This window comes from Chiloscyllium punctatum, chromosome 34 (assembly GCF_047496795.1).
Source record: "Chiloscyllium punctatum isolate Juve2018m chromosome 34, sChiPun1.3, whole genome shotgun sequence".
NCBI classification, from domain to species: domain Eukaryota; kingdom Metazoa; phylum Chordata; class Chondrichthyes; order Orectolobiformes; family Hemiscylliidae; genus Chiloscyllium; species Chiloscyllium punctatum.
Genome location: NC_092772.1, coordinates 51,712,902 through 51,730,026, shown reverse-complemented (window position 1 = coordinate 51,730,026; position 17,125 = coordinate 51,712,902). Strand labels below are relative to the sequence as shown.

Sequence of the window (17,125 nt, the reverse complement as noted above, 5' to 3'; positions counted from 1 at the left end):
CATCATTGTGGAAGGAGATGGGTGATAGTGAGTAGGTGTTTGTGTATCCTGCTGGCTAGTTTCCTGCCTGTTTGTCAGATATGGTGTTTGTACCAGTCCTTGCTGGGTATTCTGTAAACGATGATTGTTCTGGTGGTTGTCGGTAAGAGGTCCTTTAGGTTCGTCAGGAGCTGTTTTAATGCTCACATTGAGACCCAGAATCAGAAATAGAAAGTGGGACAATGACACCAGCGCTTCATCAGAGGCTCACTGATGATGTTACCACGCATGGTGACGAAACGTCTGAGAACAAATCGACCAGCTCAGCGAGCAAACCTACAACCTGACCTGATCACATTCCCAGCGACCTTCCCCCCCTCCTAATTCTCTGTCAGGCCCCTTCATCAGGCTCCTGATGAAGAGCTTATGCTCAAACAACTGACTCTCCTGCTCTATGGACGCTGCCTGACCTGCTGTGTTTTTCCAGCACCACAGTGTCTGCAGTCCCCACTTTCTCCTACTCCATGCACTGATCAATAAAGGAAAGCATTCCCGATGTCGTCTTCATTACCCTGTCTCCCCGCGACTCCACTTTCAAGGGACTGTGAGCCAGCACCCCAAGGTCTGCTTATTTAAGGGAAAGTCTGATATCTCCAAAAGCTCAGGGTAATTTAAATGTTGGACTCTAGAGAGAGGCCAGCTCTTCAGAGAGATCTGTGGATTCCACCAAATGCCTGATGACACTGTTGAAGAATTCCAGGTCAAGTACCCACTGGGTCTATCACATGGTACGCTGCATCGGCCAATGGCGAAACTCATCCCAGGATCTCTGATGCAGACCTTGGTTCACCAATTCAGCTCTATGTCTGAATCACTGATCGACAGGGGCTGGTTTGAGGAGACAGCAGCCTATTGGAGACCACACCTTTATCTTAGGGCTCAATGGATCAAATGGTAATGGAGACTTTGGGAGTCTGAGCTCAGGATTCCCTGAAATCTCACAGGCAGGTTCAGATGGCAGTTAGGAAGGTAAATACATTGTTAGCATTCATTACGAGAGGGCGAGAATACAAGAACAGGCAGGTACTGCTGAGGCTGGGTAAGGCACTGGTCAGACTGCATTTGGAATATTGTGAGCAGTATTTTGGTCCTCTGTACCTTCACCATTTTGACACAGAGGCTCAGTGGTTAGCACTGCTGCGTCCCAGCATCAAGGACCCAGGTTCGATTCCACCCTCAGACCACTGTCTTGTATGTTCTTCCTGTGACTGTGTGGGTTTCCTCCCACAGTCTAAAGATGTGCAGGTTGGGGTGGTTAGCCATGGGAAATTGTCCCATAGTGCTCAGGGATGTGCAGATTAGGATGGATTGGCCATGGGAAATTGTCCCATAGTGCTCAGGGATGTGCAGATTAGGATGGATTGGCCATGGGAAATTGTCCCATAGTGCTCAGGGATGTGCAGATTAGGATGGATTGGCCATGGGAAATTATCCTATAGTGCCCAGGGATGTGCAGATTAGGATGGATTGGCCATGGGAAATTGTCCCATAGTGCTCAGGGATGTGTAGATTAGGATGGATTGGCCATGGGAAATTGTCCTATAGTGCCCAGGGATGTGCAGGTTAGGGTGGATTGGCCATGGGAAATTGTCCCATTGTATGCAGGGATGTGCAGGTTAGGGTGGATTGGCCATGGGAAATTGTCCCATAGTGCCCAGGGATGTGTAGGTTAGGGTGGATTGGCCATGGGAAATTGTCCCATCATACCCAGGGATGTGTAGGTTAGAGTGGATTGGCCATGGAAAATTGTCCCATAGTGTCTAGGGATGTACAGATTAGGGTGGATTGGCCATGGGAAATTGTCCCATCATACCCAGGGATGTGCAGGTTAGGGTGGATTGGCCATGGAAAATTGTCCCATAGTGTCTAGGGATGTACAGATTAGGGTGGATTGGCCATGGGAAATTGTCCCACAGTGCCCAGGGATGTGCAGGTTAGGGTGGATTGGCCATGGGAAATTGTCCCATAGTGCCCAGGGATGTGCAGGTTAGGGTGGATTGGCCATGGGAAATATGGGGTTACATGGACATGGTTGGACTCGGGGTGGGATGCCCTTCAGAGGGTTAGTGTAGACTTGATGGGCCAAATGGCCTGTTTATTCTCTTTAGAGATTCTAATCTAAGGAAGGATGCGCTGGGAGGGGACCTGGAGTAGGTTTACTAGAACAATCCCAGGGATGAAGGGTGTGTCTTCCGAGGAGAGGTTGAGGACTCTGGGCCTTGATGGAGTTGTGAAGGGTGAGTGGGGATCTGATTGACCCTTACAGAACACTGAGAGGGTCTGGATAGAGTCGACACGGAGAAGATGTTCCCACCAGTAGGAGAGACCAGGGCCCGAGGGCACAGCCTCAGGGCGAAGGGACAGCCCTTTGGAACTGAGATGGGGAGGAATTTCTTCAGCAGGAGGGTGGGGAATCTATGGGACTCGTTGCTGCAGAGGGTTGTGGGGGACGCATCACTGAGTGTGTTTAAGACAGAAATAGATAGGTTTCTGATTAGAGTGGGGGTCAAAGGTTATGGAGAGAAGTCAGGAGAATGGGGTTGAGAAACATGTCAGCCAGGATTGAATGGTGGAGTATCCTCAATCTGCCAAATGGACTCATTCTGATCCTTTACCTTTGGGTCGAATGAGAAAGCAGCAACTGGGTTGGGTGATCAACCATGATCACAATGAAGGGACAGGACTGGCACGATGGGCAGAGTGGCCTACTCCGATATTCCATGTTCCCATAACACAAATAGTTTATGAACATACAATTACCGATACTTGACCGAAAACCTGTCACCTAACTTTCTGAATGAATCACACCCGTTGTAACTTACCCTCGCCATGTGTATGTTGTCACTGGAGGATTGGCATCTGCGTTACATGTCACAACAACATTGCGGCTGTTTAAGCTCCAGGTCTGATCATATCCTGTTATGGTCACCTCTGGTGGATCTACAAAGAGACAGACTCACAGGCTCAGTATATCTCAGCCTGTTCGTTAGGAAGGAGCCAAAGCTACGATTCAACTGGATGGTGTCACCGCGGAAGAAAATAGTTAGAATTGTGTCTTTGTGACAATTGACAGAGTCGTAGATTCCCACAGCAAGGAAACAGACCCTTCGGCCCATCCAGTCCATGCTGACCCTAACCCCAAACTAACCTAATCCCCCTCCTGCCTGCTCCTGACCCATCTCCCTCCAAACCTTTCCTGTTCAGGTCCTTATCCAAATGTCTCTTAAACAATCCACTACACGGTGAGTCCACAAACAAACCACTCTCTGTGTTTAAAGAAAATTGCCCCCCTTCACATTTTTACAAAAATCTCTCTGCTCTCACCTTAAAAATGTGCCCCCTGTCCGAGGGAAAAGACAACTCCCATTAACCCTATGTATACCCGAAGGATGGAGATGGAGGCAGCCAGGGGGACTCAATGGGCTGAATGGCCTGCTTCCCCATGCAGGGATTCTGTGAACAACTAAAACCGAAGACCGTGAGGGGTGACCGATGTGTTCACAACGGGGAAGCACGGTTTTGGAACCAAAGGATGTTTCACTCTATCCACTTTCTTGTCTGCTTCGGAAACATGGAACTGTACCGCTTGGAAGTGGAAGAACGATGGAAATGCCCCCCATTTCCTTAAGACAAAGGAAGGTGCGTTTGAGATTCACTTTAAAATAATGCCCTACTTTGTTACTGACCCTTCAACTAAGCTGCTTTATCAATCTGTCCATACCCCTCAGAATAGTCATCAAGTCATAGAGATGTACAGCACAGAAACAGACTCTCCAGTCCAACTCGTGCATACCAATTAGATACCTCTAAATTAATCTCATCTCATTTGCCAGCACTTGGCCCATATCCCTCCAAACTCTTCCTATGCATATTCCCATCCAGACTCCTTTTAAATGTTGTCATTGTACCAGCCTCCACCACTTCCTCTGGCAGTTCATTCCATACACGTACCACCCTCTGAGTGAAAACGTTGCCCCTTAGGTCTCTTTTATATCTTTCCCCTCTCACCCTAAACCTATGCCCCTCTAGTTCTGGACTTCCCAACCCCAGGGAAGAGACCTTGTCTATTTACCCTATCCATGACCTTCATAATTTTGTAAACCTCTATGAGGTCACCCCTCAGCCTCCGACGCTCCAGGGAAAACAGCCCCAGCCTGTTCAGCCTCTCCCTGTAGCTCAGATCCTCCAACCCTGGCAACATCCTTGTAAATCTTTTCTGAACCCTTTCAAGTTTCACACCATTCTTCCTAGGGCAAGGAGACCAGAATTGCAGACACTCTAAGTCGAAAGAATAATGGATTTTAAAAAAAAATTAAATATATTCAGCTGGAGTTTATAAATAGATGGATTCAATCCAATCAAATCAATTTTACCCACATTCAAAAACGCAAGTAGCCTGTTACACAGGGACCTGGAAGAAATCGGTTCTTCTCCAATTTAGGAAGAGTTTGTTCCATATTTCCCGGTGGGACAATCCAGAATGAGGGATCATAGCTTTAGGATGACAGAGGGAGGGAGATTTACATCCGAGATGAGATGGAATTACTGCTCTCAAAAGGTCATCATTCTGTGAAATTCACTCCCCTCAGAGTGTGGTCGACTGGATAGGTTTGAGGAGGATTTGATATTTTACTGAATACGGTGTTGAAGGAAATGGGTGGGAAGGTGGGTTGAGTTTGAGATTAGATCAACCGCAATGAAGGCAGCACAGCGGCTCAGTGGTTAGCACTGTTGCCTCCCAGCACCAGGGGCACAGGTTTGATTCCACCAGCTATTCCTGCCTGTGAGGAGTTTGCACATTCTCCCCGTGTCTGTGCGGGTTTCCTCTCACAATCCCAAGACATACAGGTCAGGATGGATTGGCCATGCTAAATGTTCCACTGGGGTCCATGGATGTTCAGCTTAGGGTGGATTTGCCATGGGAAATTGCCCCATCGTGCCCAGAGATGTGTAGGTTAGGGTGGATTGGCCATGAGAAATTGTCCCATAGTGCCCAGGGATGTGCAGGTTAGGGTGGATTGGCCATGGGAAATTGTCCCATAGTGCCCAAGAATGTGCAGGTTTGGGTGGATTGGCCATGGGAAATTGTCCCATAGTGCCCAGGGATGAGCAGGTTTGGGTGGATTGGCCGTGCTAAACTGTCCCATGGTTTCCAGGGATGTGCAGGTTAGGGTGGATTGGCCATGGGAAATTATCCCATAGTGCCCAAGGATGTGCAGGTTAGGGTGGATTGGCCATGGGAAATTGTCCCATAGTGCCCAGGGATGTGCAGGTTAGGGTGGATTGGCCGTGCTAAACTGTCCCATGGTTTCCAGGGATGTGCAGGTTAGGGTGGATTGGCCATGGGAAATTGTCCCATAGTATCCGGGGATATCTCGGCAATGTGGGTTATCCATGGGGAATGCAGGGTTATCGGGATAAAGTAGGGGAATGACTCCAGGTGGGATGCTCTTTGGAGGGTTGCAGTACAGTTGATGGGCCAAATGGCCAGCTTTCACACTGTAGGGATTCTACGATTGAATTGACTGGCTTATCAAGGAGCTGATGGTGCCCCCTGCTCATCCTCTTCCCTACAGTCTGTCTTTCCATGTGGGACTTACAGTGGATCTCCAGTTGTAGGCGGTATGTATTGCTGCTGTCTGTAGCTGAGTGAGTGATTAAACACTCCACTGTTTGACCATTGTCTGAACGACGTGGTTTCATCTTGTAAAGGCTGCTAACATTCACTGTCCCGTCGCTGTTGGCCGTCTGGATGGTGGTGTGGTTCCCACGGAGACTGGATTTCCAGGTGATATCTGCCGCTGGGTTCCCAAAGGCTGCAATACACTGAGCCACGGGGACCTCTGAGAGTCCAGCCTTTACTGGGACCGATGTCGCTATGTTGGTGGGAACCGCTGTCAGAGATAAACAGATAAATTAGTTCAATGTCTGCTTCCAACAAAGAGTGACCCTTCACATTAAAACAACAACAGGAACCTGCTACAATTCCATTTACAGGCCGATCCAATCCTGGGTGAGAGTTTCCTCATCACCCTGATTCAGAAATGGTACTGCACGCCACTGGAGCATGCTGGGACTTGAACCTTCGACTCTTGGCCAAGAGCTGGCGATGTTACCCCCAAAGTGCTGAAGGGTAAGCAAGGTAGCTTGGCTGACTCACAGATGTTTATAAATCAGCCCAGTTCAGCACAGCTCCCACCTGTAGTTTCCAATTAATTCACAGGATGTGGGTGTCACAGACTGGGTCAGTGTTTATTCACCATCTCTGATTACCCAGGAGGCAACCAAGAGTCCAGCATATTGCTGTGAGTGATCGGGTTATCGAGTCATAGAGCTATAGAGCACAGGGTCTGACCTTCCAGTCCAACTGATCTATGCCGACCAGATATCCCAACCTCATCCAGCCCCATTTGCCAGCACTTGGCCCATATCTCTCCAAACCCTTCCTATTCATATACCCATTCAGATGCTTTTTAAATGCTGTCATTGTACCAGTCTCCACCACTTCCACTCAGCGACGGGAGAGCGTGGATCACACCCAGTGTAATTTACTAGAGTGTTATGGTTTAACCCAATAAATTCAGGACGTTTGGGGGGGGGGGGGGGTTGGCTTATTTTCCAAAGTTCTCCAGCATTGGGGAATTTCCTCATCGTTTGCACACTGATATAAAGAAGATAGTGCCTGCTGTCAGTCAACAACGGTGTTAATGATAATTCAGGAAGTACAGGATGCCCATCGGAAAGGAGATAAGGAATTTATGATAATTCTCTAAACCTCTGACAGATTTGGGAACTCTGAGTCCTTGCAATGGGCCAATTTCAAATTTGATTGCATTTTTAGACCTCCGGGTAGGACAGCAATGTAGGGGAGGTGCCAGTGTATATTCAGAGGTAGGGAACTCACTGGGAGACGGTGGGTGAGGTGCACAGCAGGCTGGTACTCATCAATGGTGAGTTGCTACAGATTGTTGGAAGTTGGATGCATCTCAATGTGATGTGAAAAATGTCAGAGGGACGAGGGTCAGTGAGATGCGCACGAAATCTACTGATTGGTTCATCTGAGCCTGTTTGATAAGATTCATTTTTAGCAAGAATATGAGCATTTGAAATTGAAGGTAAACTTAGAATACAGTCTCCTAATTGATTTAATTATGAGAGATGTGACAAAGGGGAACCAATGTCATTGGCAGAAAATGATAAACACCTTTGTTCGGGATACACGCTGGAACCTTAACTTTTCTCAGAATGATACAGGTATTCCCCCCAGCTGTCCGAGAGGAGAGCGCCCCTGTGAAACCTTTCGTAAACCGAAATGGTGTAAAACGAAGAAGTATTAATTTATATGGGAACAAATTCGCCTTTTCTCATAAAAGCAAAAATCCTCTTTGGATTTTTTTCAATTGGCGAAAACAGGAGCAAGGTCTTTCATAAAAGCGAACATTCAAAAAAACGGGTATACCTTTAGATAGATAGACAGACAGACTGACTGATGGACAGACAGACATTGATCGGCGGGGGGGGGGGTGGACAGACAGATAGACCTTGATAGAGGGGAATGGGTGGACAGACAGACAGACATTGATAGAGGGGGGTTGGTGGACAGACAGACAGACATTGATAGAGGGGGGTGGGTGGACAGACAGATAGACCTTGATAGAGGGGGGTGGGTGGACAGACAGATAGACATTGATAGAGGGGAATGGGTGGACAGACAGACAGACATTGATAGAGGGGGGTTGGTGGACAGACAGACATTGATAGAGGGGGGTGGGTGGACAGACAGACAGACATTGATAGAGGGGGGTGGGGGGACAGACAGACAGACATTGATGGAGGGGGGGTGGGTGGACAGACAGGCAGACATTGATAGAGGGGGGGTGGGTGGACAGACAGACAGACATTGATGGGGCGGGGGGGGTGGACAGACAGACAGACATTGATAGAGGGGAATGGGGGGACAGACAGACAGACATTGATGAAGGGGGGGGTGGACAGACAGACAGACATTGATAGAGGGGGGGTGGGGGGACAGACAGACAGACATTGATGGAGGGGGGTGGGGGGACAGACAGACAGACATTGATGGAGGGGGGTGGGGGGACAGACAGACAGACATTGATGGAGGGGGGGTGGGTGGACAGACAGGCAGACATTGATAGAGGGGGGGTGGGTGGACAGACAGACAGACATTGATAGAGGGGGGTGGGTGGACAGACAGACAGACATTGATAGAGGGGGGTGGGGGGACAGACAGACAGACATTGATGGAGGGGGGGTGGGTGGACAGACAGGCAGACATTGATAGAGGGGGGGTGGGTGGACAGACAGACAGACATTGATGGGGCGGGGGGTGGGTGGACAGACAGACAGACATTGATAGAGGGGGGTGAGTGGACAGACAGACAGACATTGATAGAGGGGGGTGAGTGGACAGACAGACAGACATTGATAGAGGGGGGTGAGTGGACAGACAGACAGACATTGATAGAGGGGGGTGGGTGGACAGACAGACAGACATTGATAGAGGGGGGTGAGTGGACAGACAAGGACAGACATTGATAGTGGGGGGTGAGTGGACAGACAGACAGACATTGATAGAGGGGGGTGAGTGGACAGACAGACAGACATTGATAGAGGGGGGTGAGTGGACAGACAGACAGACATTGATAGAGGGGGGTGAGTGGACAGACAGACAGACATTGATAGAGGGGGGTGAGTTGACAGACAGACAGACATTGATAGAGGGGGGGTGGGTGGACAGACAGACAGACATTGATAGAGGGGGGTGGGTGGACAGACAGACAGACATTGATAGAGGGGGGGTGGGTGGACAGACAGACAGACATTAATGGGGCGGGATGGTGGACGGACAGACAGACATTGATAGAGGGGGATGGGGGGACAGACAGAGAGACATTGATGGAGGGGGGGGTGGACAGACAGACAGACATTGATAGAGGGGGGGTGGGGGGACAGACAGACAGACATTGATGGAGGGGGGTGGGTGGACAGACAGACAGACATTGAGAGAGGGGGGTGGGTGGACAGACAGACAGACATTGATAGAGGGGGGTGAGTGGACAGACAGACAGACATTGAGAGAGGGGGGTGGGTGGACAGACAGATAGACATTGATGGAGGAGGGTGGGTGGACAGACAGACAGACATTGAGACAGGGGGGTGGACAGACAGACAGACATTGGTAGAGGGGGGTGGGTGGACAGACAGACAGACATTGATAGAGGGGGGGGGGGTGGACAGACAGACAGACATTGATAGAGGGGGGTGGACAGACAGACAGACATTGATGGAGGGGGGGTGGGTGGACAGACAGACAGACATTGAGAGAGGGGGGGTGGGTGGACAGACAGACAGACATTGAGAGAGGGGGGGTGGGTGGACAAACAGACAGACATTGAGAGAGGGGGGTGGGTGGACAGACAGACAGACATTGATAGAGGGGGGTGAGTGGACAGACAGACAGACAGACATTGATAGAGGGGGGTGAGTGGACAGACAGACAGACATTGATAGAGGGGGGTGAGTGCACAGACAGACAGACATTGGTAGAGGAGGGTGGACAGACAGACAGACATTGATAGAGGGGGGTGAGTGGACAGACAGACAGACATTGATAGAGGGGGGTGGGTGGACAGACAGACAGACATTGATAGAGGGGGGTGGGTGGACAGATAGACAGACATTGGTCGAGGGGGGGGTGGGTGGACAGACAGATAGACATTGATGGAGGGGGGTGGGTGGACAGACAGACAGACATTGAGAGAGGGGGGTGGGTGGACAGACAGACATTGATAGAGGGGGGTGGGTGGACAGACAGACAGACATTGATAGAGAGGGGGTGGGTGGACAGACAGACAGACATTGAGAGAGGGGGGTTGGTGGACAGACAGATAGACATTGATGGAGGGGGGTGGGTGGACAGACAGACAGACATTGAGAGAGGGGGGTGGGTGGACAGACAGACAGACATTGAGACAGGGGGGTGGACAGACAGACAGACATTGGTAGAGGGGGGTGGGTGGACAGACAGACAGACATTGATAGAGGGGGGGTGGGTGGACAGACAGACAGACATTGATAGAGGGGGGTGGACAGACAGACAGACATTGATGGAGGGGGGGTGGGTGGACAGACAGACAGACATTGAGAGAGGGGGGGTGGGTGGACAGACAGACAGACATTGAGAGAGGGGGGGTGGGTGGACAGACAGACAGACATTGATAGAGGGGGGTGGGTGGACAGACAGACAGACATTGATAGAGGGGGGTGAGTGGACAGACAGACAGACATTGAGAGAGGGGGGTGGACAGACAGACAGACATTGATAGAGGGGGGTGAGTGGACAGACAGACAGACATTGATAGAGGGGGGTGAGTGGACAGACAGACAGACATTGGTAGAGGGGGGTGGACAGACAGACAGACATTGATAGAGGGGGGTGAGTGGACAGACAGACAGACATTGATAGAGGGGGGTGGGTGGACAGACAGACAGACATTGATAGAGGGGGGTGGGTGGACAGATAGACAGACATTGGTTAAGGGGGGGTGGGTGGACAGACAGACAGACATTGTGAGAGGGGGGTGGACAGACAGATAGACATTGATGGAGGGGGATGGGTGGACAGACAGACAGACATTGAAAGAGGGGGGTGAGTGGACAGACAGATAGACATTGAGAGGGGGGTGGGTGGACAGACAGACAGACATTGATAGAGGGGGGTGAGTGGACAGACAGACAGACATTGATGGGGGGGGTGGGTGGACAGACAGACAGACATTGAGAGAGCGGGGTGAGTGGACAGACAGACAGACATTGGTAGAGGGGGGTGGGGGGGTGGGGGGGGGTGGTGGGGTGGGGGGGGTGGGGGGGTGGGGGGGCGTGGGGGGTCCGGGGTGTGGGGGGGTGGGGGGGGGTGGGGGGGTGGACAGACAAGGACAGGGACAGAAATTGAACAGAGACAGTAATGGACCTGAAGCAAAGAACCTTTTTGGGACTGAATCTAATTCTATTTTTTATGAATAATTAAATGCCTGTCAACTGCACTGCCTTATTCGGTCAATGAGTCTGTCAGCTGATAGTCACCCACTCCTGTCTCCATCCTGGGAACATTGAACATTGACATGACATGACGATGTTGAGACAAACCAGCGAAAGACAGGGCAGGGTCTACCCTACAGCACATGGACTGCAGCAGTTTGAGAAGGCAGCTCCCCACCCATCTTCTCAAGGGGAGGGGGCAACTAGGGACTGGGCAGTAAATACTGGGCCCAGCCAGTGATGCCACGACCCAGGTGTGAATCAATGGACTGTGAAGAGTGAGGGTGGGAGCATTGACCCTAGAAACACAGAGAGAAAAAGACAGATGGAAAGAGCAAACACATGAGAGAGGGAAGTTGACAGCAGCGGGGGAAGCGAAGACACGGCATTCTGAAAGGAAGAGTGGATAATCTGAAAGTGGAGGAGTGGAAGAAAGAGAGAGAGAGAGAGAGAGACGCTGAGAAACCTTGGAAGCCCAATAAAAGTTGCTGTCCCCTAAGACTGGAACTGATCTTCAGAGAGATACAAGCTTTACCTCTGATGGTAACTGTTGGAAAATTCAAATGCATCCCTCAGAATCAAAGATTCACCTTGATGCCCTTCTGTTTACATTCATTCAGACTCCTTCTCACACATTAATTGTCAACATGAACCATGTGTCCATGTAGGGTACGTACCTAGAATCGTTAAATGGACTGCTTTTCTCAGTTTTCCCTGAGGGAATATCGTAAAATCACATGTATAATTCCCCTCATCCTGCAGTTCCAACGCTTTTATTCGGATTGATCCATCCAGGAGAGATTGGTTTCTCAACTCTATCCGTCCGGAATAGTTTTCATTTAGGACTTTAAACCCAAGCCTCGGGTTGTACGCAACGATGGGCTTCTCCTGATGGTCTTTTATCCAGGAAAGTTGTGTTAACCTCCCGCTGTCTGTTAGCTGGCACGGGATCAGTACCTCGGTCCCAACAAGAGCCGTAAGGAAGACCTTCTCTCCAATGACACAAGTTGGAACTAGGAAAGGCAACAGGGAATGTCACATTTGGGAAAGACATTGGAAGAGGGCATATACTCAAAGTGAATCAGAGGTACAGAGTCCGAACAAAACACAAAATCCAAAACGTATAAGAAATAGTAACGAGCCAAGGCCGTTCAGCCCCTCAGGTCTGCTCCGCTATTCAACAGGATCACGGCTGATCTGACATTCCTGAAGTCCACATTCTTGCCTTTTGCCTGTAACCCTTGATTCCCCGACTGATCAGGGATTGATCTATCTCACACTTAAAAATATAGAAGGACTCCCCCCACAGCTCTCTGTGACAGAAACTTCCAAAGGCTCACAACTCTCTGAGAGAAGAAATTCCTCCCCGTCTCAGTCTGAAATTGGCTCGTCTTTTTTTCAGAGACTGTGCCCTCTGCTCCTCGACTCTCCCATGAGGGGGACCCATAGTGGTGAGCCTCTGGAATTCTCTGCCACAGAAGGTGTTTGAGGCTACAACATGGGACGGTTTCAAGAAGAGTTGGATGGAGTTCTTAGGGCAAAAGGGAACGCAGGATATGGGGGAGGAGGGGAGAGCTGGCACTAAGATGGATGATCGGCCGTGATCCAATGGAATGGTGGAGCAGGCTCGAAGGGCAGAATGGCCTTCTCCTGCTCCTATCTTCTCGGTTTCTAAACCCTCTACCTAACCGTCCAGGAAGCAACATTTCAACCAGAGTCTCAGTAAGATTGGAGACATCGGCTGTCGCATAATGAAGACGAGACCCCAACAAAATGTGCCACATGGATTGGGAGCATTCAGGGTCCCTGAGGGGTGGCCGGGGAGGATGGGAGAGCACCACAGATACTATTGCAGATATAGCTAACTGAGCGCAGTGCCCCATATTCTGTAACGCCTCTCACAAGTTAACATGAATCATTTCCTTTCACATTCTGCTGATGTCAAGAAACACTGGCAAATTTCCTGTCTAGAACACTGTTCCTAAAAAAAACCTGCAAAGTTAATCTCGCCTCTCCACCTAAAGAGGAACTAACGTTGCATTTGATAGACTTGACACTTCAGTGTGGCAATGGATATCGTGAAGACAGGAAGATAAGACCGCTCATGGAGAGAAGCTGGGTCACTGATGTTATAACCCAATGTGAGATGCTCACAAAATAACTGCCACTTAATAACCCCCAGAGGTCCCAGAGACATTAACACTCAATGACGAATATTTGCTACAGGAAGGATGTTATTAAACTGGAAGGAATGGGGGAGAAGTTGATAAGGATGTTGCCAGGACTCAAGGGTCTGAGTTATAGGGAGAGAGGTTGGACAAGCTAGGACTGTTTTCCTTAGAGTGTAGGAGACTGAGGGGGGAACCTTATAGAGGTGTATAAGATCGTGAGGGGCATGGACAGGGTGAACGCACTCAGTCTTTTGCCCAGGGTTGGGGAATCGAGGACCAGAGGACATCAGTTTAAGGTCAGAGAGGAAAGAATAAAAGGGAACCTGAGGAGCCACTTTTTCTACACAGTGGGTGGTACACATTTGGAATGAGCTACCAGAGGAAGGGGTTGGGGAGGGGTACATCAACAACATTTAAAAGGCACTTGGACAGATACCTGGATAGAGAAGGATTAGAAGGATATGGGCCAAGTGCAGGGAAATGGGGATTAGCATAGACTGACATTTTGGATAGCACGGACCAGTTAGGGCCGAAGGGGCTGTGTGTTTGTGCAGTAGGACACTCTGACTCGAAGGTTAGTGAGTGTGGGGGCTTTTCACCAATATCCCCCTTCCCTTTGTCCCGACACCCCTAGACTGTTTCCATTGACTGCTCCCCTCTTTTTCACGCTGCCTGTGAAACGATCTCCCAGAACCCTTTCAGGCAGCACCCCCCCCCACCCCCCCCCAGATCACCACATCTCGCTGTCTCTCAGAGCATCCCCCTTCCACCCCCACGTCTTAGTGTCTCTTCCTCATTCTATCTCACCTGTGTTCCTCTGGTTACTGACCCTCCCGCCACTGGGATTAGTTCCGAGAATGATCCGAGGAATGACGGATTTTAGATATAAGGAAATATGAGAGAGAGCCATGTAAATCATAAGGCTCCCACCGCAGAGAGATTTCCAGCACTCACTGAGGTTTGTATGTCAGTTTTAACATCTCAATCACACCGTTGGGTTAAACAGTCACAGCTCTCAGATGAAAGAGCAGCCCTTCGACTCTCGAGGACGGTGGTGATGTTGCTTGTTATAAGAGCAGGTCAGAGGGTGGGAATCCTGCAGCGAGTAACTCCCCTCCTGACTCCCCCCAAAGCCTGTCCCACCATCGACAAGGCACAAGTCAGGAGAGGGAGGGAATACTCCCCACTGGCCCCTGGGTAGGGGCAGCTCCAACAACACTCAAGAAGGTCGACATCATCCAGGGACAAAACAGCCCCCGCACCCACAAACATCCCCTCCCTCCCCCGCACTGACGCTCAGTAACAGCAGTGTGTACCATCCCCTCCCTCCCCCCACCGACCCTCAGTAACAGCAGTGTGTACCATCCCCTCCCTCCCCCCCACCGACCCTCAGTAACAGCAGTGTGTACCATCCCCTCCCTCCCCCCCACCGACCCTCAGTAAAAGCAGTGTTTACCATCCCCTCCCTCCCCCCACCGACGCTCAGTAACAGCAGTGTGCACCATCCCCTCCCTCCCCCCACCGACCCTCAGTAACAGCAGTGTGTACAATCCCCTCCCTCCCCCCACCGACCCTCAGTAACTGCAGTGTGTACTATCCCCTCCCTCCCCCCACTGACGCTCAGTAACAGCAGTGTGTACCATCCCCTCCCTCCCCCCACTGACGCTCAGTAACAGCAGTGTGTACCATCCCCTCCCTCCCCCCACCGACGCTCAGTAACAGCAGTGTGTACCATCCCCTCCCTCCCCCACCGACCCTCAGTAACAGCAGTGTGTACAATCCCCTCCCTCCCCCCACCGACCCTCAGTAACTGCAGTGTGTACCATCCCCTCCCTCCCCCCACCGACCCTCAGTAACAGCAGTGTGCACCATCCCCTCTCTCCCCCCACCGACCCTCAGTAACAGCAGTGTGTACCATCCCCTCCCTCCCCCCACCGACCCTCAGTAACTGCAGTGTGTACCATCCCCTCCCTCCCCCCCCACCAACCCTCAGTAACTGCAGTGTGTACCATCCCCTCCCTCCCCCCACCGACCCTCAGTAACTGCAGTGTGTACCATCCCCTCCCACCCCCACCGACCCTCAGTAACAGCAGTGTGTACCATCCCCTCCCTCCCCCCCACCGACCCTCAGTAACAGCAGTATGTACCATCCCCTCCCTCCCCCCACCGACCCTCAGTAACTGCAGTGTGTACCATCCCCTCCCTCCCCCCACCGACCCTCAGTAACTGCAGTGTGTACCATCCCCTCCCTCCCCCACCGACCCTCAGTAACAGCAGTGTGTACCATCCCCTCCCTCCCCCTACCGACGCTCAGTAACAGCAGTGTGTACCATCCCCTCCCTCCCCCCACCGACCCTCAGTAACAGCAGTGTGTACCATCCCCTCCCTCCCCCCACCGACCCTCAGTAATAGCAGTGTGTACCATCCCCTCCCTCCCCCACCGACCCTCAGTAACAGCAGTGTGTACCATCCCCTCCCTCCCCCCACCGACCCTCAGTAACAGCAGTGTGTACCATCCCCTCCCTCCCCCCACCGACCCTCAGTAACAGCAGTGTGTACCGTCCCCTCCCCCCCCCCCCCTCCCCCCACCGACCCTCAGTAACTGCAGTGTGTACCAGCTACAAGACCCACTGCAGAAACTCACCAAAGATCCTCAGGCAGCACCTTCCAAACCCACGGCCACTTCCATCTAGAAGGACAAGGGGCAGCAGGTACATGGGAATACCACCCCCCTGCAAGTTCCCCACCCCTCACAATCCTGATTTGCACATTCTCCCCGTGTCTGCGTGGGTTTCCTCCGGGTTCTCCGGTTTCCTCCCACAGTCCAAAGATGTGCTGGTCAGGTGAATTGGCCATGCTAAATTGCCCGTAGTGTAAGGGGCAAGGGTAAAATGTAGGGGAATGGGTCTGGGTGGGTTTGCGCGTCGGTGTGGACTTGTTGGGCCGAAGGGCCTGTTTCCACACTGTAATGTAATGTAATCTAATCTCATCCTTCAGTGTCACTCGGTCAGAATCCTGGAACTCCTACCATCGCAGTACTGTGGGTGTCACTCCAGCACATGGACGGCAGCAGTTCCAGAACACTAGGAGTGTGGAATTAACGGGAACATTGCCAGCCCTTAGTCTCTAGTCAATTTCAAAAATAATCCAATATTCTGCATCAAGATATAGGAAGCGCGGGCTTGGTGTGAAAGCAGAAGACTAACAGAAAACGTCTCCAAGACAAAGTCGAGTGGCAAAACTTGTAAACATACCAGAGATTAGAGTGATGTATGCAGTTATCATCCAAATAATTAATGGCATCCCGCACTGAGAATTCTTGTCTGTGTGTCTTAGTAAAACAGAAGCTACTGACACTCCTGACAATAAAGCGGTCGTTCACAAAACAAGCAAACTGCCTCTCTTCTGACAAGTCATTTATGTCCGACTGTGTATTCAAAGGAAAGCAGAAGTCACTTGAAATAGTAAATGATGAAGGGAAGAGGGTCCTTAGTATATAATTTTGCTCTACTGTTGTTTTTGCTCTCCGATAGGGAGAGGCTGAACAGGCTGGGGCTGTTTTCCCTGGAGCGTCGGAGGCTGAGGGGTGACCTTATAGAGGTTTATAAAATCATCAGGGGCATGGATAGGGTAAATAGACAAGGTCTTTTCCCTGGGGTGGGGGAGTCCAGAACTAGAGGGGCATAGGTTTAGGGTGAGAGGGGGAAGATAGAAAAGGGACCTAAGGGGCAAATTTTTCACCCAGAGGGTGGTACGTGTATGGAATGAGCTGCCAGAGGAAGTGGTGGAGGCTGGTACAATGACAACATTTAAGAAGCATTTGGATGGGTATATGAATAGGAAGGGTTTAGAGG

The 17,125-nt window shown here is 50.9% G+C and overlaps 1 protein-coding gene across 1 annotated transcript in view; it reads right to left on the bottom strand.

Moving 5' to 3' along the window:
• The window catches only part of LOC140459011 (nectin-1-like), a 38,848-nt gene extending 22,230 nt beyond the window's left edge, over positions 1-16,618 (bottom strand). Inside the window, exons 1-4 of the mRNA XM_072553725.1 lie at positions 16,526-16,618; positions 11,778-12,113; positions 5,640-5,933; positions 2,862-2,979 (exon numbers count right to left, since the gene is read on the bottom strand). Of these exons, the coding sequence (XP_072409826.1) occupies positions 2,862-2,979; positions 5,640-5,933; positions 11,778-12,113; positions 16,526-16,574 (797 nt within the window). The 5' untranslated portion in view covers positions 16,575-16,618. The remainder of the gene's footprint in view (positions 1-2,861; positions 2,980-5,639; positions 5,934-11,777; positions 12,114-16,525) is intronic.
• Between the last annotated feature and the right edge of the window lie 507 nt (positions 16,619-17,125).